Source organism: Doryrhamphus excisus, linkage group LG7 (assembly GCF_037039965.1).
Source record: "Doryrhamphus excisus strain RoL-2023G ecotype Guam linkage group LG7, RoL_Dexc_Guam_v1.1, whole genome shotgun sequence".
Lineage (NCBI taxonomy): Eukaryota > Metazoa > Chordata > Actinopteri > Syngnathiformes > Syngnathidae > Doryrhamphus > Doryrhamphus excisus.
In genome coordinates this window covers 9,525,344-9,550,574 of record NC_136363.1, presented here as the reverse complement: position 1 = coordinate 9,550,574, position 25,231 = coordinate 9,525,344, and the positions used below count along the sequence as shown (strand labels likewise).

Below are 25,231 nucleotides of genomic sequence, written 5' to 3'. Positions count from 1 at the left end.
GGGGCTGCAGGATGTTCAGGAATATCTTCAAAGGGACAGCGGGATCATTAAGAGCAATACGGTGTGTGTGTGTGTGTGTGTGTGTGTGTATGTGTGTGTGTGTGTGCTTAATATTGAAAGAGCATGTTGGCATGAAACGTCCATGTAATAGATGGAGATGTAAAGAAGCTGACAACATCGGCAGTGCTACAAAGGTCTTAGTGAAGCTAAAAGTGAGCATGGGGGTGAATTGTGATGAAGCTGCCTATTATTCTGCTTGTGTGTTAAGTGAAAGATGTGTGTGTGTGTGTGTGCGTGTCAGAAGCATGAACCGAGAGGGATCGATGAACAAAGCAGTCTGTGAATTATTCAGAGAAGTGGCTGGGGATGCCTTTGGGGAAGGATGGGATTTCTCATATATGTGTGTGTGTGTGTGTGTCAGCCACTCACAGCTTGGCCTGGCGTTAAAATGAGGAATCGGCGGAGATGTGACAATCCCAAGTGGCCACCAGGGACTTGAGTGAAACTTTGTGTTTGAAGAGGTGACACTGAGATACTTCAGAGTGTGGGGAGTTTCTATTGTTTCACAGGAAGTGTGAACTGCAACCTTGTAGTGGTCGGGTATGGACCCCTGGAGTATACTAGCAGCCACATTCATCTCCTGGTAGGACTTCTCATGCTGGACTGGTTGAAGGAGGCCAGACAAAGAGCAGGTTGGGGATTGAGCACAGGGCTTGCAACGGAAGGAATGACTCCTCGGTGTGATGGACTTCCAGGGATATTGCCAGAGGCTCGGATGAATGCCATTGGTCGAAGCTGAAAGGAAGCCAGTGGCAGGAAGGTGGAAGTTGTGAACACCAACCACCAGGACAATGTATGATGCAGGCTAACTAGTGATATGAGTATACTCGGAGTAAACACACCCTGATTAGGGAGACTTCCAAGCACAACAGGGCTGTACTCCGGGAATAATGACCAGCAACACAGGGAAGGAGTAGAGAAGAAATTTAAAATTTCCCGAGATGGGAAGCAGCAACACAAAACGCGACAGGGCGCCGAGAAGAGAACTGCGGTGTCAGGAATCAGAACGGTCACCTCATGGGGGAACCCTGCTCCAACACAAGGACACCCAAATGGAAGGGATCATAATCTCGGGATAGGTGACACATGGACACATTTATGACTTGATGTCAAGGTCAAAGGAGGAGCGTTAGCAACCATCACCTCATCAGATGTGCTGAGAGCAAAGATGAGGAAAACAGGAAGGATATTTTGTTGCTTTTAATAAACCATACTAGTGGGGGGGCTGCACGGCGGTCGTGTGGTTAGCAGACCTCACAGCTAGGAGACCTGGGTTCAATCCCACCCCCGGCTATCTCTGTGTGGAGTTTGCATGTTCTCCACGTGCATGCGTGGGTTTTCTCCGGGTACTCCGGTTTCCTCCCACATTCCAAAAACATGCTAGGTTAATTGGCGACTCCAAATTGTCCATAGGTATGAATGTGAGTGTGAATGGTTGTTTGTCTATATGTGCCCTGTGATTGGCTGGCCACCAGTCCAGGGTGTACCCCGCCTCTCGCCCGAAGACAGCTGGGATAGGCTCCAGCACCCCCACGACCCTCGTGAGTAAAAAGCGGTAGAAAATGAATGAATGAATGAATGAATAAACTAGTGGGGGACTGCACGGCGGTCGTGTGGTTAGCAGACCTCTCAGCTAGGAAAACTGGGTTCAATCCCACCCTTGCCCATCTCTGTGTGGAGTTTGCATGTTCTCCCCGTGCATGCGTGGGTTTTCTCCAGGTACTCCGGTTTCCTCCCACATTCCCACAAAACATGCTAGGCGACCAGTCCATGGTGTACCCTGCCTCTCGCCTGAAGACAGCTGGGATAGGCTCCAGCACCCCCCACGACCCTCGTGAGGATAAGTGGTAGAAAATGAATCACTGAATGAATAAACTAGTGGGCAAGAACTTCAGCCACCTTGCCCCCCCACTACTGCCCACACTGGGAATGAATGTTTGGTTTGTGGTCGTACAGGCTATGGGTGTGAATTTGCAGCCATGTTTCCACTTGTCTGACCCGGGGCAGCTGTGTTTACAGATGTAACATACCACCACCGCAATTTAAACCCATCTAAAAGTGTGCTTGTGATGCCATGTGAGTTTGATAAAGGGCTAAAGGAAGCTCTCTGGCTGATATTGTGGTTCCTTTGGCTTAACATCATTTAAATAAGGCACCCTCCTTAGATCACTGCATTAGAGATAAGGATGACAAAATGGGAGTAGAGTATGATGGATGATAGTTGAAGTGCTGCTAAGTTACTCATGAGCACCACCTGCTGGCGTAATGAGTTACTGTGATTAATAGAAAAAAAAAAGCTTAGATGGTTAATTTCGTTTTATTGCAAAAGCCCTGGCTGATTTGCATAATGTCCCTGACGCCATAGTGAAATGTGCTTATGCACATAACAAGCTATGATGGACATTTCAGTGATGGGTTAAAAATGAAGCAGTGTGACCCTCATTTTGTCCCTCGCTCATGTCAAACATCAATCAAAGCTTCCTCCCCTCCCACAAGGTCCACTTTACAGCAACATCATAAACTTTCGCTGTGTGGCAGCCAATTTCCGTTTGCCTTGCCCAAGCATCCAAACCAAAGAAATCGATTGTGTCAATTTGTAGTCTTCATATTAGTGACACATACTTTGTTATGGGGTGGCAGCAAAGTCTGTGGGAAGCGTGCTATATTTGAAGCAGTGGCTAATATAGTATGTATATATATTTAAAATAATATTATTTTTATACTGGTTTATATCCAAATTAGCAAAAAGTGTTCAATTCATTGCAGTGTGAAAGGGAGGCAGACGTTTCAAAGGAAGCAACAATGTTACAAAAATGGCTACATACTCACAGGACACAGCGTTAGCTACATCTGCACCACCCAAGGAGATGCAAGTTCTTCTACGGATGATTTATCCTGCATTAGTGTGTCATTGCTGTACGTTGTTGTTAATGCAGTGTCCAGATATCATGTGACTGCCCAGCAGCCAGTCCTCCTCACTGATTGTCTCCTCCTCCTCCTTCCCTACTCCAGACTACTCAGGAGGACCTGGAGCTTTCATGGCCATGCTAGCCGGATAACTCCTGTTCCGTCTTAGCCCATCAGGTCCAAAGGGGGAGCCCGATCGACGCAGCCCGCCCAGAGGCCCCAGCATTGGGCTTGGACTCACCGCTCTGGCCCCAGGTGCCCCGGCCACACCCAGCCGCTTCACCTTATCCAGCAGGTTGAGGTTGTGCACGGTCACGCTCACGTCAGTCTGACTCTCGCAGTCCCGGCCCCTCTGGCGGCCCCTCATGCCGGCCGTCACCTCCTTCAGGATGGAACGAGCCGGTTTGGAGGCCAGGAAGTTGTCATAGGAGGGGCTCTTGAAGTCGAAGCCCATGGAGGTGGCTACCGATGAAGCCCCCTGTCCTGTGGGGGAGTTTGGAGGGGTGGTGGGACGCAGGGGGTCCGGGTCAGGGGGTCTGTTGGGAGCGACGGAGGTGCTGAATAAGACGCCTTCACTGCCTTGAGCGGCATCCAGACCCTGACTCTGGTGATACATGGCTGCAGAGATCCCTCTCTCCTGAAGGAGGCGTACTAAGCCCAGGGAGGTGCTGGTGGTGCGGGTGGCATCTCTGGGGACCAGCGTCACACACAAACATATGCATCTTATTCTAGGAAGATTTGGATACATTTTCTTGTGTTTCAGGAGCCTTGCCTGAGGTTAGTTGATGATTCAGAAGGTCTCAGACTGAGCCTGCGAGGCGTGCAGGGTGTTGCCGCTGGCGTTCCCAGTAGGGAGCTGGTCATCACACAGGAGGACGACGCGGGGATGGCATTGAGACTGCAAAACAAGGTGATGGATGTGGATAAGATGGTGAAAAATGTTGTTGATGTTGCTTACCTGGGCGTGACCCGCGTCTGCTCATCAGTAGGATGCAGGATGCGGCATGTCGTGAAGGTGTAGGTGGCGCTGGTGTGGGCCATGCATTTACCCGGGTAGTACGCGGCTGCCAGCAGAATCAACTGTCATGTCAATCAGCCACTGGATGAACATGTGTACTTCTCCCTTACCTAGAGCATCTGTGTTGCTGAGATGTGGCGAAGGGGACGGCGAAGGCGGAGAGGGTGGACCCAGGTGAGCCGGGGGCAGACTGGAGGTGCCGGCGGTCGTAGTGGTCGTGCAGGTAGCTGGAGAGGCGGTGGATGAGGAGGTGGGTAAATTCTGAAAGTAGCGATCTGCTGCTTCATCCTCCTCAAAGCTGCCCCATGAATACACCTGCACACATAAGAAGCCATAAGAAGACCATTATCGTGTGTATGTTCCCATGAATAACACCATGGAAGATGAAGGGCTCAGAATATATTAACATACATGGACAGTGGACCCACAGACCTGGTCAAGCTCCAGTTCGAGGGGTCTGTAGCCTTTCGACACCACTCCCGGCCTTGCGTCCAGGATGACCCCGAGGTGCGGCTGGGCTAATTGCTGCCAGTGGTGCAGGGTGGCCGAACCTGGTGGAAACACACGAGTGACCACTGGGGTGCTATACTCCAAAAATGGTGCATATTAATGAGGAACAGATGACAGCGGATTAGGGTGAGCTAAACAACGAAAATACGTGAGAGGAAGAAATGAAGGAGAAAAATGTATTTTATTGGAGGAAAATACACAACTGAATAGACATGGACAGAATGAGAATAGAAAGCAGATGAAAGGAAAGAAAAATGAACTGTGAGCATGAAAACACAAGCAGACACACAATTTGCCACAATATTAAAAAACGCTTGCACAATTTAATACTGCATCATACTAAGACGTTTTCTTATATTTTGGCCTGTATTAGGCAACCTAAATATTAGAAAAACACATCCCAGTATGAAGCAGAGCAGTTCTAGAACTTTTTAAATGTTATTAAATTATGTTAGTTAGAGTTAGAGTTCACATTGTGGCCAATGAGAATATACGATACTACTTATGACCAACAGAGGGCAGTAAACGGCGTTTTTGCATCTAAATGGGGAACCTCTGCATCCACTTATACATAGTGTACATGCATCGATACGTTTACAGCCACAGCCACAGAAGCAAAGAGCATTGGGAGGGAGGCGTGTCCGTCTTCTTGGTTGCCGCCTTCCTCTTCCTGCTGCCAGCCTCGTCCATCCCCAGCCCCGGTTTTCCACACCCATCCTCTCCCTTTTTCTCCCTCTAGCACCCCCCCACCCAACGCACCCCGCCTTCTTCCACTACCTCACCTTCAAGCGGCTTGACAATCTGGAGTTTATCAGGGAGGTATGGCCCCCTAGAGGCCCACAAGTGGAGACTTCCCAGTGACATGATGCTTTCGGAAGGGGTGATCATGCCCCCGTGGCCCAGAGTGTCTGGGTGACCTCCTCCTCGCTTGCGCTCCCTCTCTTCCTCAAAGAAGCGCCTCTCGCTCAGGTTGTTTTGACGGCGTAGAGACAAGCGACGCAGGGCCAGACGCAAATCCTCAGCTCCACTTGCCTTCTTCTCTTGGCCTTCTGTCATCCTTGCAGAATTAGAAGTCACATTTTAACAGCGTTAAATCCCCCCCCATATATCCCATTTGTCCTCACCTCTCCTGATTAGACGCCGTCTCCATGAGGATGCTCTGCGTGCGGTTGTCAAGAGTGACGCCGTCCCCAGCGAGGTCTACCCCGCACACACTGGAGTGAGGACTGGTAAGACCGCTGGACTGCGGCGACGTGCGGGATGAGGACAGGGACTGGTTGGAGCCCGGGATGTTGGCGCCGGTTGGGGTCAGAGAGCGCTGACGGACCGTCTGGTTGACGTTCTTGACTGTCTCGAAAACACGCTTGCGATGGATTCTAAAAAGGCAGCATTATTGGATGCACAGCAGCTTAGTTAAGACTGAATGAATGAATAGGAATTGTAGTCCTTTGATGCTTATAGGTTATCACATGGTTTGTCTGGTATCAGGCCAGGTATCATGCCCCCAAGTGTCAGTATCAGCCCGAGACCGAAGGGCCAATTAATACTGTAGTATGTGATAAAGTACATTATCACATACTACAATATTAATTGGCCCTCTACCCTAGAAACCGCCCATGAATGATACGGGAAAAGGCCGAAATAATACTGTGTCAAAGCCCAGGGCAGTGATACTGATAAAATATAGAGTTTAACCATGTCCAGTATCAGCCCCCGTAGCTGTCCACTCAGAGCGTGCTGCTCTGGTATCGTGCCCGTGAAACAACCAATCAGAGAACAGCACACGAGCGTGAACACACAGCGTTTGTTTTGCTGCCGTCTGTGCTCTGTCAACATGTCAGCGGTTGACACTCCCGGCGAAAGACAAATAGGGAAAATAGCAAACAGAATATTAGAAATGGAACGTTTTATCACCATTAATGAGGAGGACACTCTTGAAATGATCGAAAAAACTAAAAATGCAAATACAAGCTCATGATTAAATAGTATGTGATAATAAGATCATCACATGGTTTGTCTGGTATCAGCCCAGTATCATGCCCCCGCGTGCCAGTATCAGCCCTCGATCAAAACTTGGGGGCATGATACCTGGCCTGATACCAGACAAACCACGTGATAACCTATAAATCTCATACAGCGACCTCCACTCTCAATTACAACATCGGTTCTGTTGCTGCTTTGTTGTGCAATAACTCATTGTTAAGTCATTTTGCCGTTGGTAGGTGTATATGTAATATGGTTTCATGTGGTACATATGTTTATGAATGTAGTATAATATACTTTATATGTACATACTTTTGCTGTTCACACTCTGGGTCATCCAGACTTAACTCCTTCCTCATTGTTCCCTCAATCTCTGCAGCCAATGAGTCCTGTAAAACACATGTCAATCAAAAAACTTGAACACACACACACACACACACACACACACACACGGTTCTCCCTCACCATGGGGTACAGTCCCAGAGGATGGTAGCGTCTGGGTGTTCCCACAGCGTAGTTTCTGTTCCTCAGGTTTTTCAGCTCCTCCTGGGCCTCGTGCAGCATCTCTATACACTCGGAGTACTTCTCCTCCAACTCTTGCAGCTGTTATGACATTCGATATGTAAAAGATCTTTTACAGTGTGTAGTGGGCGTGGCCTCACCTCTGCGGTGAGTTGCCTTTGAGCATCCTTGGCTGCGATGAGATGCTGGGAGAGCTCTTCATTCTCCACCGCCAACTGCACACAGGTATACGAAATAAGCAGAGGAAGCAATGCAACGTGGGTACCTGTGTGTCTTCACCCACGGATTTGGCTTTCTTTTGCAGGTCTACAATTTGGGAGAGGAGGTGTGTAATCTCTTCCTGTTGTCGGGAGGCATCATCGGTCTTACGGGCCAGTTCCTCTGCGATGGTAGAAATCTGCAGACTGGACAACCCTGCGAGGTGAAGAGTTAGTTTGGGGTGCAAAGAAAGGCAACAAAAAACAAATACAAGCAGGGTTGCATGGCGCCTTGCACCTCCACGCTACTCATTCATGAGAGTCGGCGCCATTATTCCTGGTTTGAAAAAAACTGGGCTGTCTCAAGCACAATTTTAGCATACAGTATTACAGTACAGATGATCTATCCCACCACAAAACATTTGGGGGACTTTTGACTACGTGGAAGGGATTTATAACAGTTGGCAAGTCCAGTCAAGGGTAGCATGGTTGGAAAGCCCGTGGGGCAGCACTTGGTACCAATATATCGATATCGATAGCACCGTTCATCGTTCTTTAGTTATTTCCTGTTTTCTATTGCTGCATTCTGATTGGACAAGTTTTTTTGCGATTAACTTCCAAAGGGTAGGTCCTATTGACTTGGAACCAAGTCCTACCCTCCAATGAGGCAGGACGAGCTTTCCAAGACGCCAACCAGGACTTTCTACAACTCGAGATACACCATTTTTTGTAGTAAGCCATGGATGGCATTGTTTTCTAATGCTGCATTCTGATTGGACAAGCGTTTTTTCACGATTAACTCCAAAAGGGTAGTTCCTATCAACTTGGAACCAAGTCCTACCCTCCAATAAGGCAGGATGAGCTTTCCAAAGATGCCAACCAGGACTTTCTACAACTCCAGACACCATTTTGTTGTAGAAAGTAGTGGCTGGCATTGTTTTCTAATGCTGCATTCTGATTGGACGAGCATTTTTTTCGCGATTAACTCCTGAAGGGTAGTTCCTATCGACTTGGAACCAAGTCCTACCCTCCAATAAGGCAGGACGAGCTTTCCAACAACGGCAACCAGGACTTTATACAACTCGGGACACCATTTTGTTGTAGAAAGTAGTGGGTGGCATTTTTTTCTAATGCTGCATTCTGATCGGACGAGCGTTTTTTCGTGATTAACTCCCAAAGGGTAGGTCCTTTTGACTTGGAACCAAGTCCTACCCTCCAATAAGGCAGGACGAGCTTTCCAACAACGCCAACCAGGACTTTCTACAACTCGAGATACACCATTTTGTTGTAGAAAGTCATGGGTGGCATTGTTTTCTAATGCTGCATTCTGATTGGACGAGCGTTTTTTCGTGATTAACTCCCAAAGGGTAGGTCCTTTTGACTTGGAACCAAGTCCTACCCTCCAATAAGGCAGGACAAGCTTTCCAACGACGCCAACCAGGACTTTCTACAACTCGAGATACACCATTTTGTTGTAGAAAGTCATGGGTGGCATTGTTTTCTAATGCTGCATTCTGATTGGATGAGCGTTTTTTTTTTGTGAAACCCAATAAAAAACCTACTGAGTTCCTTCACACAGTCATTGACAAGCTGCTGCTCCTTTTCCTCGTACGTTTCAGTCTCTGACTTGAGATGGCTAGCCTGCACAGAAAAGACGATGAGGATGATATATTTTGCTTCCGCGGTGGCACGTATCTCTTCGAAGCACCTCAGACCGGAGCGACAGGTTCTCTTCCTCCAGCTCTTTGAGTTTCTTCTGCAGCGTGTCGCTCAGGAAGCTTCCACAGGCGCCTTCAATGCGACTCTTCTTGCCCCTTTTGGAAACATCAACACAAGGTCAGCCTCCCCAACACACATTCCTGATCTTAAGCCCTCTAATTCATGCGAGTGATTTAAATGCTGACGTTGGGGAAGCGCCCGACTCCTCCTCGCTCTCCTCGGCCGCGCTGGTGTAAAACTGCAGCAGCTCGTCCTTCAGGTTGAGTTCATGGTGCAGCTGTGCCACCTGGAAGAGGACACGTCAGAGAGAATCCTGGCATGCTGAATGCTAGCTTACACCTCTGTGTGTGGACCTCCTCAGTGATTTGTCCCACTTGCTCCTCCAGATAGTCATTCTGCTCCGTCAGAACTCGGTTCTTCTTCAGGAGGGACTGACCGATCCTTGCTGCCAACTCCAGATCTCTCTCTTTCTAATGCATGAAGAGGAGGTACATTTACATGTTCAAACACAAAGATCCGGGTGATGGAAATAGCACCTCCTCCAGAAGACGTGTGACGGCGTCAATGTCATTGTAGGTCTTCGTCATCTGGCCCACTCTGTCCGCACAGAGCACTGTGGAAACAGGAAGTGGAGGTTAACACACGCAGAGTCCATCTCCAGTCACGTAACCTCGGCAGACTGTAGAAGATTCCTCACAAAAAGATTTGTATTCAGATGTGGACTCCTATAGAGTAGCTACATACAATAACCCGAACAGAAAGCTTTCTAGATCTTCCACAATCTTTACCTATTCCAACTGTATTGGAATTGGATTTCCAAATCAGTGCAGACTTACAGAAGTATTTAAGCGTCTCTTCTATCTGCTCGGTGGTCAGGTCCAGCGGGGTGTCGGAGGCCACCAGGGGTGTGTGCAGCCAGTCATCGTTGTCGTAGCCGTAGACGGTGTCCGCCCGTAGGCGATAAACCGGCAGCTGCTCCTCTAAGAGGCTGATGATCTCAAACTCTGGCAGGTCGGTGCTGTTGCACACATCTGAACACACACAGAACCAACACTTGCTGTCATAGACTAGCACGCTAATTCTCTAACTGTGGTTTGGACCGCATTCTAAAAATAGAAAATCAATTTCACAGAGGAAGCAAAGTCAAATATATGTCAGGTAGTACTCGGACCTGTGATGGTCTCGGCGTCCTTGTAGTCCGAGGGCGCCCGGTGTGCTTCAAGCTGCGTGGACTCGCCCTCCCCTACATAGTGCTCCTCGTCAGTGTGGTCGGGATCCGGATCTGGGTCGGGGTCCGGGTCTGGGGCGGGGGGGAGGGAGGCGACCGGGGAGGCCAGCTTGGCTCGGCAATCAGTAGAGAAGGGAAGCGGCGGCCATTGACCTCTAACAGAAAGACAGTCCAAGTCCGGCCTTTAACTTGAGTGCTGCTGAGTCTGCATTGGGATGCTTGCCAACGATGAACTTAAATCTTTCAAAAGTGTCTCTTCATTACCATTTTATAGCATGCTAACTGATTTGGTTATCATGCGTCCTCATGTAACGGCATATAACAGCATATAGAGTGAGTGACCTTGCAGCACTTCCCTCTGAGTCCTCCAAGGACTGAAACAGAACATAGTGTACAAAGGGGGATTTGACATCAACACTATTAATACACTAGATGGAAATAAGAAATCATTTGTTCAAAACCACTAGGCGGCATATTAGCATTAGCATCTGGAGTGTTCCATTATGAAAAGTCCTTTGTTGGCATATTGTAGTGACTGATAATAACCCAGTTTATTAACGAGCAAGTGCAGACACTGATGAAGTGGGTCAGGGGTTCATTCATGTGGCAGTGTTATTTGAGGGTGTGGCTTCACCCTCATCACCATGTGACGTCACGGATGCGGCTCCGTGTCCTTACGAGGACACAATAAACAGCACATGACCATCATCAGCTCACTGCACGATGCATTACATCACGACTTGAAATGATTTGTTTAAAAAAGTACTTACGCTCACTGGTGACCGGCTTGAACGGGGTAGACAAAGCAGATCCTTTTGGGTGATGCTCGCCGCCTCACAGTGTTCGCAGGCCAGGGTGGAGGGCGGTGTTATCCGTGTTATCCGCTACTTCCGGGTACTGGCAGCTCGTGACAGTCGAGGTCACGTTCGGAAGGTTTTCCAAAATCGCTACCAAGCCGGGCCTGTCATATTCCCCTGCAGCCATCTCTTGTTACTGTCTCCCATTCTCTATGGAGCCTCCCTTGACAGCGTCAAGTACCATATGCATGACACAATTATACTTCCGGGTGTACATTTCAAAATAAAAGGCAGACGATGTACCGCGTTGGCGAAAGAGTCATGCAAATTCCTAATTACTCCAGAAAGTATAATTGATCGGAGCTAGTATTTGTATTGTGTTCAAATACACTTTCAAATGCTCTGATGGCGTGATGTTTCATCAAATACTGGGATTTCACGTTTTGGCAGAGCAAACATTGCATGGATGTAATTTAATTTTGTTTTCTAATAATGTCCAGTATGCTGTCATTTTCTGGTTGCACATTTTGGTGCCGTGTGGGAGTCCACGGTGTCGAGATTTGGAGAAGGTATTGGAGCCCAAGAGGACCAGGTAATTGTTGTGTCATGCCAGGTGTGTGTGTGGCCTTGTGGTTTGATTGACTACCGATACTGCTCTGTGCTTCCACAGCATGACGTTTGATGCCGCACCATCGTATTCCATTCAGTCGATGCATCAGCGTCCAAAGCGGATTCCTTCATCCCCAGACAGGTAATAGGTAACAGGGAGCCTAATTACCAGGTGAGTGAATGCTTAGCTGGCGTGGCTCACTTGTTTTTTGGCGGTGGTGGGCCATGTCAATTTTCTTAATGGGTTTTGGTTTGTTCGATACTACTGTAAATACTCTACAATAAAAAGATAGATAAAATGTTTTTTTAAAAATAATAAAAGGGGTTCAAGCTCAGGTGTGGTTCTTAAATTGAGCAGCAGGTGGCATCATTGAGCCAGCGTTCAAACCACGTTACTGTATAGTTTAGGTGCACCCTATAGAAACAGACGGACGTAATACGGGGGGGGGCATGTCCAATGCACTTTTTCAAAAGGAAGTTTCGGTCCCCTGTTGTTTTTTATCGTCAAAGCTGAAAAGGGCCGCCGAAGCTGAATCCTGTTTCCCCTTAGATCGCCCACAAACTCATCAATTGACGCAGTTGATTGGCCGTCGCCGCTGTCACTCCACGAGCGCCAGAACTTGTAAGTCCACCAGAGCCCATTTTGGTTCACCTTCCATCGTAAGTTGATAAAATGGTGGATGTTTATTTAGCTTGCTTCACGTTTTTAACCTCATTGAACACAACATTTGTGTCTGTGCCTGTGTGCGCGTGCGTGTGTTGCCCCCTCCCCATCTGTAACCAACGTGTACCCCCATCATTTCTGAAATCTACATTTTTTCCTTGAGTGTTATGTAAGAAAAAAAAAGTTAGTTTGTTTCAGGCATGCTTAATAGTTTACATTAAAGAGCAATAAAATCAATGAATTCAAATGTAGGCTGCATTAAAATGACCTACGTAAAACATTGCTGTACCACGTGACACGACTGTACTTTGTACTTTGAGCTTTCTGCAGGATAATGAGAAATCTTATTCTCTATCTTCAGGTCATTACTTTCAAGTTCCCTAAAAAAATGAATTTCGACCAAATTCTTTCTGCCATCGGCGGCTTTGGGAAATTCCAGAAGATTTTGTACATTTGGATATGTTTACCCCAAGTCCTGCTGGCCTTCCACATGATGGTGAGCATCTTCACTGGAGCCACACCGCCGCATCGATGCCGGGAAAGCCGCAGCTCTGAAGTTTGGAATCGGTCGCTGTTTGACGCTCACGTCAGTCCTAACTTCAGTCTGGCGGAGTCTGCCTGCTTCTCTTCAGACGCCAACCACACTGGGCTGATCCCCTGTGGTCAGGGATGGGTGTACAAGCAGGACACCTTCCAGAGCACCACAGTCACAGAGGTGATGCATACACACTCCATACAAGCACCATCAAGCATGCGTAGGGAGACCTGGATAGGACTTGGCTAACACACAGTATGCGGCGGGACCCCTCAGACTGCAGCAGTAGCAGTAGCAGTAGCAGTAGCAGTAGCAGTAGCAGTAGCAGTAGCAGTAGTAGTAGTAGTAGTAGTAGTAGTAGTAGTAGCCGTAGCCTAAGAACAGTTGGACTCATGCTGTGCATTAACAGTACAACAAGAACAGCTCCCCATATTGTACATTAACATGTCGGTGGATACATCAGTGTATGTATGGATGTATGTTTATGGATACATCAGTGTATGTATGTACGTATGTATGTATGTTGGCGGATACATCAGTGTATGGATGTATGTATGTGTGTCTGTGGATACATCGGTGTATGTATGTATGTATGTATGTATGTATGTATGTCGGTGGATACATCAGTGTATGTATGTATATGTATGTATGTTGGTGGATACATCAGTGTATGTATGTATGTCGATGGATACATCAGTGTATGGTTGTATGTATGTCGATGGATACGTCAGTGTATGTATGTATGTATGTCGATGGATACGTCAGTGTATGAATGTACGTATGTATGTCGGTGGATACATCAGTGTATGTATGTATGTCGATGGATACATCAGTGTATGTATGTATGTCGGTGGATACATCAGTGTATGTATGTATGTCGGTGGATACATCAGTGTATGTATGTATGTGTGTGGCTACATCAGTGTATGTATGTATGTCGGTGGATACATCGGCGTATGTATGGATGTATGTATGTATATATGTCTGTGGATACATCAGTGTATATATGTATGTCGGTGGATACATCAGTGTATGTATGTATGTATGTATGTATGTCGGTGGATACATCAGTGTATGTATGTATGTATGTATGTCTGTGGATACATCAGTGTATGTATGTATGTATGTCGGTGGATACATCAGTGTATGTATGTATATGTATGTATGTCGATGGATACATCAGTGTATGTATGTATGTATGTCGATGGATACATCAGTGTATGTATGTATGTATGTATGTATGTATGTATGTATGTATGTCTGTGGATACATCAGTGTATGTATGTATGCTGCTGTATGTATGTATGTATGTATGTATGTATGTGAGCGGATCCATAGATTTGCGGTCACACTAGTGTAAAAGGCGTTAACCAGTGACCAAAGTGTTAGGACTGCTTTAAAGTGAGGTATTTAGAAGGATGTTGGAGTCAAATCCATTGGGATTGTCTAAATACTTAGTGTTGTATTTCACTAACATCGTCTTCCATCATCCCCCAGTGGGACCTTGTGTGCGACCGAGCGGGACTGAACACCCTGGGATCATCTATCTACATGTTTGGACTGCTGGTGGGGTCGGTGGCCTTTGGATCCATGGCTGACAGGTAGGCGTCGCCTCTTGAGTGCACGGCGCCAACACACAGCCACAGCTTGGCATCAAAGCATGGCTGGCGAGGCGGAGCCAGCTGGAGTCCTCGGTGTACGGTGACCATGTAGAAGTAGAATACACGGATCACTGAACAAGGCTGAAAATGGCCGCTAGTCGTATCTTGTACAACACGATAAAACTTGATAAAACTTTTATTATGATGGACCACACAGTGGCAATGGAAGCTCATGTTTTCCTAGATATGGCAGGAGGTTCGTGCTGCTGCTGTCCATCGCTCTGCAGACGGTGTTTGGAGTCGCGGCGGCCTTTTCGCCCAACTTCATCGTTTATGTGATGCTTCGTTTCATCATTGGCACCACCATATCTGGAGTCATCATGAACGCATTCGTACTAGGTAAACATCATACAATCCTACCTATCCTGTCCCATAATATTTGGACTTTATTTCCACAGCCAAATTTTCCAAAATGTCCAACTTTATCCATAGTTTTTTGGTTTCTAATATTGTGATACTGTGTGCTACTAAAATGAAGTCGTATTCCACGGTTCCCCTTCAGGCACAGAGTGGACGTGCACCAAGAGGCGTATGTTGGTCGGCATCATCACAGACTTCGCCTTTGGTGCGGGCTACATGCTGCTGTCGGGTGTTGCCTACCTGATACGTGATTGGAGGAAGTTACAGGTGGCTATATCAGCCCCCGGCTTCCTGCTCATCTTCTATATATGGTTGGGGACAACATCTAAGAAACCACACCACGTGCACTTAAATGCATCATACATCTTCTCTCTGGTCTCGCCAGGGTTGTTCCTCACTCTGCCAGGTGGCTGCTGGCCAACGACAGACGGGCGGAGGCCATTGCGCTCCTCCGCAAGGCAGCGCTTGTCAACGGGCGTGTCTTGCCTCCCGCTGTTCAAGTAAGGCCCCGCCCACACCACGATTGGAAGGAAATATGTTTCTCTAACGTTTTCATTCATTCATTCATTTTCTACCGCTTTTTCCTCACGGGGGGTGCTGGAGCCTATCCCAGATGTCTCTGGGCGAGAGGCGGGGTACACCCCGGACTGGTGGCCAGCCAATCACAGGGCACATATAGACAAACAACCATTCACACTCACATTCATACCTATGGACAATTTGGAGTCGCCAATTAACCTAGCATGTTTTTGGAATGTGGGAGGAAACCGGAGTACCTGGAAAAAACCCACGCATGCACGGGGAGAACATGCAAACTCCACACAGAGATGGCAGAGGGTGGAATTGAACCCTGGTCTCCTAGCTGTGAGGTCTGCGTGCTAACCACTTGACAGCCGTGCCGCCTTCTCTAACGTTTTGAAATCAAAAAATTACATAATGGTCCCCCTTACCACTTTTGTCAAAAATCACCACCTCAAATTACCCATCCATCCATTTTTCCTCCGCTTATCCGGGTCCGGGTCGCATGGGGCAGCAGTTTTAGTAGGGAAGCCCAGACTTCCCGGTCCTCGGCCACCTCCTCCAGCTCCACCGGAAGGACACCAAGGCGTTCCCAGGCCAGCTGTGAGACATAATCCCTCCAGCGTGTCCTAGGTCTGCCCCGGGGCCTTTTCCTGGCTGGACATGCCCGGAACACCTCACCGGGGAGGTGTCTGGGAGGCATCCGGACTAGATGCCCGAGCCACCTCAACTGACTCCTTTCGATGTGAAGGAGAAGCGGCTCTATTCTGAGCTCCTCACCCTATCTCTTACCTCAAATTATATAATTTATATATATATATATATATATATATATTTTTTTTAAACTTGTGTTCCACTTTATGGTGTGTTTGCGTGTGCAGGTGGAGAAGTGTTGCATGGCGCGTGGAGAGATGAGAACATCCAAAGTAGTGGATCTCATCCAAACTCCTCAGATGAGGAAGCGGACCCTGATTTTGTTCTACCTTTGGTAAAGTATCAGCACTATCAATCTGGCGACGACTCCCGGCGCCATTGGGTCTGGTATCCAGTCACGTTGTACCTTTGCTAGGTTTGTGAACATGTTGGTGTATTACTGCCTCTCGCTGGGCGTGTCCCGCTTGGGCACCGACCTCTACATGACCCAGTTCGTGTTCGGCTTGGTGGAGATTCCGGCGCGTTCTCTGGTGCTGATCACCCTGCCGTTCAGCCGCCGGCTCTCTCAGAGTGTTTTCATGGCCTTGGGGGGGTTGGCCTGTCTGCTTATGTTGGCTGTCCCCGCAGGTGAGGTTGACATCTTTTATCATCATGTACCAGCTCAGTTTATTTTTTATTTTAAAATATGTATCAGATCATCCCAACGTCCTGACTGCAATGGCGATGGCGGGGAAATTTGGAATAACGGCCTCCTTAGCGATCATCTACGTGTACACTGCTGAGATATTCCCAACTGTGCTACGGTGGGATTATTTTCATGGCTGTACAATACTAATATGTATCCTATATATAAGTGACATGCTGTCATGTGACCTGTCAGGCAAACAGGTTTAGGTGTGTCCAGTATGTTTGCAAGGATGGGGGGAGTCTTGGCCCCCGTTATCAACATGCTCCACAATGTCACCCCCACCATACCACTGCTCATCTTCGGGGCATCCCAACTCCTGGGTGCCGCCCTGGCCTTGGCGCTGCCCGAAACGGCAAACAGACCCCTTCCCGACTTGGTGGAGGATGCAGAGAACTGGGACACAAGGTATCGCTAGTTTCCATTTCTTCCTTGGGGGGGGTTCTGAACATTTCATATTATTTTGTCAGGCGGCCGCCTCCCACCCAGGAGCTTCTTGCTACACGTGAAGCCCCCAGCCCGGATCAGCACTGACCATGTTTACGTGTCCATGCAGGTACAAGTCCAAGGTGACTACTACTCATGTAACATATACTTATATGTATCTTACATCACTATATAAGGTCTACTGTGTATTGATTAGACAGTACCCCCCCACACACAGACATAACTGCTTACATGTTACGTTAACATACCAACTCGATGCCTATTTAGCCTGTTCTTCGTTTGTATTATTACTATACTTGCTTTTCAAGTTGAATTGTCTTTCCGTATGAAAAGGACCGTCTATAAATGTACACCAGGAATAAAGTCGTCCAAAAAGTCATTAACTTTTTTTTTTAATAATTCAGACAGCCCATCCATCTACTTCACTGACCCTCAGGCACTCAAACAGTGGTATTTAAAAAAGCCAAAAAGACCTGTTTAAAACATCCTGCAATAGAACATCAATGTATCGATTCACTCGGACAGAAAATGTGCACTTTTTATGCTAAGGTGACGTATGTAGCATCCGTGGTGACGCCACAGTTGTTGTCTTTGGTGGACATGAGGATGTAGCCGTCGTTGCCCCAATAGGTGGACCATGAGTTCTTAATTAACCAGTAGGGTTCTCCATCCAAGGTGCCGTATCCTACCGCCAGCACAGCGTGATCCAAGTCATTGGTGGTGTTACCTGACAGAATGAACGGATGGATGCTTAAAATGTCAAATGAAGCGTTAATGCAGCGGAGGACCTACCGCACGCAGGCTCGTAGTAGACGCCGTGGCTGTAGAAGACAAAGGATCGATGTGAGGCGTCGATGCTCACAGCCACCGGGCCGTTTTTAAACAGCGCCACCTTAAGAGCCTCCGCGTCACCAGACGTGACATTGGTGTAGCTCTGGACGCGTGCCGTCAGCTGGGACGCGTTCACATGGCAAAAACCGTTCTGTTAAGAGTAATACATGTATTACTTAGTGATACTTTTTAATATAAATAATATTTATGTCAACATTCTCACCATTCCCATGTAAGGTCCGTACGTCTCAGTGGTGGCGATGCCTCCATGTTTCATGATCCACTCGTACGCCCTCCACTCCTCACCGCCATCACAGGCGTTGTTACCAAAGCCCCAGCTGCAGTCCATCAACATCTGCTGGGAGAGAACCTGCAGGGATCCCGTCTGCAAGACAGATCACGCACACTTCACTCATGGAAAATATGGGAATGATGCATCATAATCATCCAGCCATAGTTTCTGTATCACTTATCAATATATTCATAATCCAGACTAAAAGTTTCATTACTTTTGCATGAGATGTATTTTTAACTCACTTATTTTTGACAAAAGTACAACTTGACTTCCTATCGTATTTTACTTTCATAAAGAACTCATTGAGTATTAATATCTGTATGAAGGCAATATTCGGTAGATAGGGTTGGGTGTACCTAATGAAGTGTTCAATGAGTGTAAAATCTTCCAAATGGGCAAACCAACAGCCAAGAGCGAGCCATACAATAAGTATGCATGTGTGCCTGTGAGAAAGAGCCAGAAGCTCAATGGGGTGCCATCAGAGCCCATAATATACGGCTTCAAGGTTTGGATCAAGTTACCAGGCAACATAGGAGGAGGAATGTCTTTGAAGGCGGACTGCCCCTCTCTCACCTTCAGGAAGAGGGCGCCCTCTAGCGCTCCAGTGGTGGCAAAGCTCCAGCAGGAGCCACAGATGGCTTGGTCCTTCACGGGGGTCACAGCGCCTGGAAGACACCACACCTTAGCAAAAAAAAAAACAATTAACACAATTGAAATGATATCCACGCACCGTAGAGCCGCCAGTCCAGCGTCTTGGGAACTTTGACTCCTTGGTACATCATAGAAGGGAAGGGGCGTCCTCGGTTGGGAGTCTTTCCACGCTTGTGACCCCTCATGACGGCCAACTCGGACATGGTGCGGTCCGACAGGGAGTTGAGCGCCAGCGTGAAGGGAAGACCCGCTCGGTTCTTTGAGTGGATATATCTGGGAGTGGAGATGGAACACATTCAGGACCCAGCAGTGGACCCACCCACATGGGTACTAGAAATAGCACCTTGTAGTACCTGCTTTGACCAATGGAACCGCATCAATGGAGAGTAGAGGTGAGTAAGTACCATGTGGTGAAAAAGAGTTAGGCTTTCTACTTTCTCATGCACTCCCAATCATTATCAAAGTTATTAGTGCTGTCAAATGATTACCATTTTTCATCTGATTTACCAGTTTTCAAACAAATTAATCATGATTCCATGTAATGTTTTGGCCAATTTGTGGTCAGCCTCCCTCCAGTTATCGCCAGTTCTCCCACCTGAGATTGTGTACAAAAGCATGCTCTCGCTCCTCGTGCTCCTGTTCGTCGCTGTAGCGCCGCTGAAACTTGTCTTTGAAATGAGCGAAGATGCGCTGCGAGTGGCCTGAAGACGCGGAGTGGATGAGATCCTTCATGGGATTGGCCAACATGTGATGCTCCACACCCGGACCAGGGAAGCCTCCACAGCTCATACCTGCAGGAAAACACATCTTTGTGTCGTGTAATTCATGCTGTGGATTCACCGCAATGCAAGCAAACCTTCGGGAAGCATGAAGACTTTTGGGTCCACGTAGGAGCTGAACTCCTTGTAGTCCACCAGGTATTTGTCAAAGTGGGAGCCCAGCAGGGTGTTGTATCCCATCATCTCATAGTGGAGCGGCGTGGCAGTATCTTCGACATCGTGGGCACGCTTCTCAGTATGGGTCACCCACAGCGTATACGTGTTCTTCTTGTAGCCCACAGTGGTCACGTTCTGCCATACTTCACACAGAGAGCCTCCGTAGTCCTCCATCCTTAAGAACTACAAATTAAATGGAGAGAAATTAACTATAACAGCAATAATAATAATAATAATAATAATAATAATACAAATGATAATGAGGGTGGCATGGCAGTCGAGTGGTTAGCGCGCAGACCTCACAGCTAGGAGACCAGGGTTCAATTCCACCCTCGGCCATCTCTGTGTGGAGTTTGCATGTTCTCCCCGTGCATGCGTGGGTTTTCTCCGGGTACTCCGGTTTCCTCCCACATTCCAAAAACATGCTAGGTTAATTGGCGACTCCAAATTGTCCATAGGTATGAATGTGAGTGTGAATGGTTGTTTGTCTATATGTGCCCTGTGATTGGCTGGCGACCAGTCCAGGGTGTACCCCGCCTCTCACCCAAAAGACAGCTGGGATAGGCTCCAGCACCCCCGCGACCCTTGTGAGGAAAAAGCGGTAGAAATTGAATGAATGAATGATAATGACCTGGAAGCCCTGCACATCAGGCAGACACGACTGTGGCGTGACCACTTCATCTTTAGTTCCGTTGACCTGGAAGCACTTCATCACGTTCAGCACTTCCTCTGTGGTCTCCGGGGAGATCTTGTAGGAAGCCCCCCAGGACTGCTCCGCCCCCAACTGGTATGTTGACACTTGTCCTGATGGCATCATCATATTGTGAAATGAATACCAGTAAAACTAATGGATGTGTTTGGCAAGAAACAAAAAGACTGCAATCTATTTGTGGCTGTGGCATGGTGGTGATAGAAATGTATTGGAGGTGAAATGAATGCATATAAAGCGGGGCTGTTTAACTGGCGGCAAATGTGTCCCGTGTGAGAGAATCAGAGTGGATGAGTTGAGTCCTAAACGTTTTTGCAGCACATTCCTAAAAACTGCTCAGGATTTTGTCATATAGAAGATGTCACATGAGTGCCTGAATGGCTGTTTATGCTCCGCTCCAGTCACTTGGATTTGATACAACACTTCTCACTTTCTCATCCCACACAGCAGAGAGAAGAGCTGATTCAGGTCACATGAAGACTTCTTACCATTGTAGTAATCTATGCGGCTGGACTGTGCCTTCAGGTCAAACCAGGCTTCGAATGGCTCCCTGATCTCAGCATAAGGTAAAGAAATCACTCCTGTAATACAAACATCACTCAGAGGACACACACACGCACAAAAAAAGATAAATTAATCATCTGTCTTACCTCTGACATGATAAGTAGTGCCGAAATCTGGAAGCGAAGGGAATGCTTTTGCTTCCGAATCTGGAAACAAAAATAGGCAGGATAGGCCTCGTTAATCGAATGCCTTCGAATAATTAGAAGGCATTCGATTAAAATGACAATGCTAGCTTGTTTCATAGCACAAGCTAAATTATTGACCGTTTCCACTTACCACTTAAAACAGAAGTGCTCAAAAGAAGAGCAGCAAAGACCCAACACTGCGTCATTTTTACCTTAAATAGTGAAATACAACATTAAAAAACGAACCAGTCGAGCTACATTGAAACAAACATTCACCGTGATTGCAAAAACTACGACTGCGTGAAAAGACGCAAACAAAACAGCTGCGGTGAACACGAGTTATGTGCTTTCGACAAATCACAATCAGGTCCGGAAGTAGGTTGTCCAATCACATGAGAGAAGACGGGCTTCCCCCCGCCCTCCGAAATATATATCATGTGATTAGCGTCATGTGATCGTTCACTTTCGGGCATAGAATTCGCCGGTTCTTTGGCTTTATTTAACACGTAAAACATTATCTTTAGTAATGTATTAACTTAGTAAATGAGTTTGTTCACATATTGTCAAATGTGAAACGCTAAAACAAAACTTACAGCTAGATGTCAGTGTAGACAATATGGTCAACAGGAGAGGCAGCTGATTAAAATCCACTGTTTATACTGTTAATTTGCACAGGATATTTTAAATATGTACCCTAAATTGCATCAAGTACATTGAGTCACAGCAGCTAATTTCATGATGCACTCAATATTTGGCACATTTAATAACCGTAAAGCTTTCAAGTTTATGTCCCAACTGCTTGAGGCACATCAGTGATTTAAAAACAGTGTCATCTGCAATAACAAGACATGCATATGTATTTTGTCTTTCACTACAAAGCATATGTGCAATATTTTGTTTTTATATTCAGTATAGTTATTCCGGACTCCATTCACTGTGCAATATCAAGCTCTAAGTGCAATATATTAAGTTCTAAGCGCAGTATTTTTATAATGCCTCATATTTAACTTACTAGCAAGATCTCAGTTTATCGACTGGTCATATATTTAATCTCATATTATCTTGCAAACTGTATATGTATATAACTCTGGGTCAAATTGTTAATACCTGTTTTTTTTTTTAAATATTGTGTATTTTGTACTACTTAACTGATTCTGTTCTCTTGCTGCTGTGCAATGCAAATTTCCCCACGGCGGGACGAATAAAGGCATAACTTATCTTAACACCTTGTCACTAACAAACATCCACAGAAAAAAGGTGAAGAATCAATCTGAACTTTTATTTTGAAAACCATTTCATTTTTTTGCCTCCACTTTCTTTGCTTCCGCCTTCTGCAGCTTCTTCACCTCTTGCTTGATGATCCTGTTCCTCTGCAAGGTTAAGAAAAGTTTATAATTAGAAAGCGATACAGTAAAGTTGTTGAGTAAATGCCGGTTCACACCAAGGAAAAATCACACCACACAGGTACAATAGGAATTACACTAATAGTTAACAGCAGTTCTAAGCTCATTTGCTAACCAACAGGTAAATATCTTTCTGCAGCATTAGCAAAACATTTCAACTGACCCCACATGCAAACAATAACAATTACATTACAATGTGTTTTTTTTTACCCTGAATTTAAATGACAGCGTAAAGTTCAAGCGATGTTATTGAACACTCTGTTAGCGTGTGCCCTGGTTAACATATTTTTGGCTAATGTAAAAAAGAAATAAATAAATGGCACCATCTTGTCTTGCTGCTACCCGTTTCGGCTGTACAAAAAACCCTACTGGATCACTTACCATCCTCTTGGCCTTCATCACCTTATAGCGGTCAAAGTCAGACATTTTGGCCCTCTGCAAAGAAATGAAGAAAAGCCAGTCATGTTCTGTTCACATCGCAAACCTGGGATGGAATTCTTGAATGTCATCAATTGTAACACGCCACAGTAAGAGGCAAATATAAAAATGACTACTTTCCGCCTTTTTATCTTCTGTAACAACACAAAAGAAATCAATGGAAAGAGATAACTTTCCACCTTCAGAGATATTGAGTATATGAGTCGCAACAGAGGCAGGGCACCAGTTGGGTGTAGGGAAAGCGACAGGGACAAGGGTGTGACGTGTTGGAAGCAATTGATGCTGTATGTCTAGTCGTTTATGTTATGCTTCGCACCAGACGATGGCATCACTTGAAATATAATTGCTGGTTGCACACAGTTGTCAATATATCCTGCTGTGTTGGATTGTGTACAAGTAGTAATTTTGCCAGATAGCTGTGTGAAAGGCGCTACACTTTCCTATTATGAACTTGATCTAAGTGGGTGCACCTGTAGGGTTGTAATGTGTTTAAATTTCTCAATGGCAATAATGCATTTACCTTTGATAAGTAATGGAATATTTACCTTCTGTCTTGCCTCGATCTTCTTGGCCCAGCTGCTCTGTTCCCACTTCTCATTGACTTGGGCCTTCTCCCAGGCTTTCCTCACAAACTTCTGGCGGGCACTGTGGATGCACAGTAATGTTCAGAAACGCTGTGTGACCAGTGACAGACTTTTAAGCGCTTGCTCTCACCTGTGAGGAACTTTGATGACATAGTTTGTGAGCTGCATGACCTTGAAGGGCATAGCTTGCCTCTTCACACCTGAGCAGGGACCGTCAACAAGAGCCTGCAAATTCACCAAGCATACATATAACAATCCAAAAACAAAAAAAAGCCCAATTGAAATTTCACACCTATCATGGGGCCTGCCTTTTAGCACTCACCCTATTTTGGTCGATAACATCAACAATGGCCACAAGCTTGCCGGCACAAGGTCCAAAAGAGATGTAGGCGACGCGGCCAATCTCGACAAAGCGCTTGAACACCTGAAATTTACACAGTGACGTGTTAATAGTAAGTATACATTCCAGCAATACTAATAGATGGTATTCATAAATGTATTTATTGATTACAATAGCAAACTACAGAAAGACATTTGAGATTGTGATTCAGCATTTCAAAATACATATACGTGAAACAAAATATAAAACAGAAACTATGACAAATTGTATTAGCTAACACAAGTATTACACATTTATGGATTGTAACTATTGAATAACTTAGTTGCACTGGCACTGTCAGAATATAAGTATATAAGTATATTTATGTTCCTCACTTTGCAGTGGTAGGTACACTTTAGCTACAGAAATTTGTGTCAAATGCAAGGACTGTTTTAAATCTCTGACAACACTCGACAACTAAACTAGCCATTAGCACTAGCCGAGCTACTCCTCCAAACCATGCCTAAAGTAAGTGTGAGCCGAACTAAATGACATTTCAACGAGCCATGTGTTCATACGAATATGAATATGGTTTAAGCAACAATTATTGAGACATATACCAACATGGAAGTTTAGCATGGCCAACGGCCTTTTCTGCAGTCGAGGACCACGTTGTAGTGCGCTTGGTAGCCGACATTTTACCGTCAAGCAAATACGTCGATAAAACTTTGATGCTAGTTTAAAACTCTTTGATCAGTAAATACGAGTGTGTTTGAGCGTACACGTGGTGAACTTTGTGGCAGTTTAGAGGACACATTTCCGAAAAAACATCGCGTACTGTAAATGCTAAATCAGTCATGGCGCACCTACCATGATGGCAGCCGGGGAGCAGAAAGAAAGACCCGACTTCCGGTAGAAGCAGATACCACTTCCGCTTACCAAGTACGCATGCGCAGTAGGTACGAGTAGGTACGAGTTTGTTTAGCTTTTATCTCATCAAAATATTGTTATTTTTGTTGTTTTGTTCCTTTTCATGTTTATTTTTGTTATTGTAACAGTTTAATTTGGTGTAAATTGATAGGTCATGCCTGGAGAGTGGGCGCACGTATGACGTCAAGGAAATGCGACAGTGGTAAAAAAAAAAAAAGGCTGGCATTTTTTGGGCGAGTTGTTGTGTTGGCGTCAATTGTCCTGAATTCCTGATTTTTTTCTCCTAAAAGAGCGACTTCGCCCACTACATTATTTTATGCAGTAGTTGTGCTGAGGTCAAGCTTATTTTTGTTTTATTAGTCTAACTTTATG

At 46.1% G+C, this 25,231-nt stretch overlaps 4 protein-coding genes and 1 long non-coding RNA gene across 6 annotated transcripts; 2 read left to right on the top strand and 3 right to left on the bottom strand.

Moving 5' to 3' along the window:
- Positions 1–2,160: 2,160 nt before the first annotated feature.
- trak1b (trafficking protein, kinesin binding 1b) lies at positions 2,161–10,293 on the bottom strand. The gene is made up of 18 exons (XM_058046904.2): positions 10,088–10,293; positions 9,753–9,947; positions 9,453–9,529; positions 9,270–9,386; positions 9,102–9,202; positions 8,906–9,011; positions 8,760–8,838; positions 7,284–7,414; positions 7,141–7,215; positions 6,944–7,081; positions 6,791–6,867; positions 5,620–5,871; positions 5,278–5,552; positions 4,418–4,536; positions 4,096–4,300; positions 3,926–4,031; positions 3,740–3,865; positions 2,161–3,656 (listed from the first exon to the last, which is right to left on the bottom strand). Exons 3-18 carry the CDS (start codon positions 9,501–9,503, stop codon positions 3,074–3,076), a joined length of 2,541 nt encoding a protein of 846 aa, XP_057902887.2. The 5' UTR covers positions 9,504–9,529; positions 9,753–9,947; positions 10,088–10,293; the 3' UTR covers positions 2,161–3,073.
- Positions 7,113–8,884, top strand: LOC144899524 (uncharacterized). The gene is made up of 3 exons (XR_013627697.1): positions 7,113–7,225; positions 7,305–7,421; positions 8,817–8,884. It is a non-coding gene; the product is annotated as an uncharacterized LOC144899524 (long non-coding RNA).
- Positions 10,294–11,023: 730 nt separating the features above from the next.
- Positions 11,024–17,286, top strand: LOC131101611 (solute carrier family 22 member 6-B). Its single transcript, XM_078792048.1, has 13 exons — positions 11,024–11,533; positions 11,612–11,722; positions 12,101–12,172; positions 12,576–12,929; positions 14,247–14,350; positions 14,595–14,749; positions 14,913–15,081; positions 15,156–15,270; positions 16,171–16,277; positions 16,359–16,570; positions 16,638–16,746; positions 16,824–17,036; positions 17,099–17,286. Exons 4-13 carry the CDS (start codon positions 12,603–12,605, stop codon positions 17,160–17,162), a joined length of 1,575 nt encoding a protein of 524 aa, XP_078648174.1. The 5' UTR covers positions 11,024–11,533; positions 11,612–11,722; positions 12,101–12,172; positions 12,576–12,602; the 3' UTR covers positions 17,163–17,286.
- A 180-nt stretch (positions 17,287–17,466) lies between these two features.
- LOC131101610 (digestive cysteine proteinase 1) lies at positions 17,467–21,521 on the bottom strand. The gene is made up of 11 exons (XM_058046905.2): positions 21,337–21,521; positions 21,147–21,206; positions 20,985–21,077; positions 20,419–20,591; positions 19,709–19,970; positions 19,448–19,643; positions 18,932–19,125; positions 18,775–18,866; positions 18,130–18,291; positions 17,868–18,057; positions 17,467–17,802 (listed from the first exon to the last, which is right to left on the bottom strand). The coding sequence occupies exons 1-11, from the start codon at positions 21,389–21,391 to the stop codon at positions 17,615–17,617; spliced, it is 1,665 nt and encodes a 554-aa protein (XP_057902888.2). The 5' UTR covers positions 21,392–21,521; the 3' UTR covers positions 17,467–17,614.
- Positions 21,522–22,443: 922 nt separating this feature from the next.
- Positions 22,444–24,856, bottom strand: rpl14 (ribosomal protein L14). Of its 2 annotated transcripts, none has more exons than XM_058047097.2 (6): positions 24,800–24,856; positions 23,933–24,034; positions 23,741–23,835; positions 23,572–23,671; positions 22,970–23,023; positions 22,444–22,555 (listed from the first exon to the last, which is right to left on the bottom strand). In XM_058047097.2, exons 1-6 carry the CDS (start codon positions 24,800–24,802, stop codon positions 22,481–22,483), a joined length of 429 nt encoding a protein of 142 aa, XP_057903080.1. In that variant the 5' UTR covers positions 24,803–24,856; the 3' UTR covers positions 22,444–22,480. The 2 variants fall into 2 exon arrangements, with proteins under 2 accessions (XP_057903080.1, XP_078647877.1); XM_078791751.1 differs by lacking the exon at positions 24,800–24,856 and adding an exon at positions 24,554–24,583.
- Positions 24,857–25,231: the final 375 nt, after the last annotated feature.

Excerpts from the sequence above, each read along its gene's own strand:
- trak1b (XM_058046904.2), bottom strand. The coding sequence starts at position 9,503 with ATGACGAAGACCTACAATGACATTGACGCCGTCACACGTCTTCTGGAG. Across the intron at positions 9,203-9,269 it reads TGGGACAAATCACTGAGGAG|GTGGCACAGCTGCACCATGA; the intron begins GTCCACACACAG and ends GTCCTCTTCCAG. Across the intron at positions 3,657-3,739 it reads GAATCATCAACTAACCTCAG|AGATGCCACCCGCACCACCA; the intron begins GCAAGGCTCCTG and ends GCTGGTCCCCAG.
- LOC131101611 (XM_078792048.1), top strand. The coding sequence starts at position 12,603 with ATGAATTTCGACCAAATTCTTTCTGCCATCGGCGGCTTTGGGAAATTC. Across the intron at positions 12,930-14,246 it reads AGAGCACCACAGTCACAGAG|TGGGACCTTGTGTGCGACCG; the intron begins GTGATGCATACA and ends ATCATCCCCCAG. Across the intron at positions 16,747-16,823 it reads ATATTCCCAACTGTGCTACG|GCAAACAGGTTTAGGTGTGT; the intron begins GTGGGATTATTT and ends GTGACCTGTCAG.
- LOC131101610 (XM_058046905.2), bottom strand. The coding sequence starts at position 21,391 with ATGACGCAGTGTTGGGTCTTTGCTGCTCTTCTTTTGAGCACTTCTGTT. Across the intron at positions 19,644-19,708 it reads AGTCTTCATGCTTCCCGAAG|GTATGAGCTGTGGAGGCTTC; the intron begins GTTTGCTTGCAT and ends GTTTTCCTGCAG. Across the intron at positions 19,126-19,447 it reads GCTTTTGTACACAATCTCAG|ATATATCCACTCAAAGAACC; the intron begins GTGGGAGAACTG and ends CTCCACTCCCAG.
- rpl14 (XM_078791751.1), bottom strand. Across the intron at positions 23,672-23,740 it reads GTCATCAAAGTTCCTCACAG|TGCCCGCCAGAAGTTTGTGA; the intron begins GTGAGAGCAAGC and ends GTGCATCCACAG. Across the intron at positions 22,556-22,969 it reads TGATGAAGGCCAAGAGGATG|AGGAACAGGATCATCAAGCA; the intron begins GTAAGTGATCCA and ends TTAACCTTGCAG.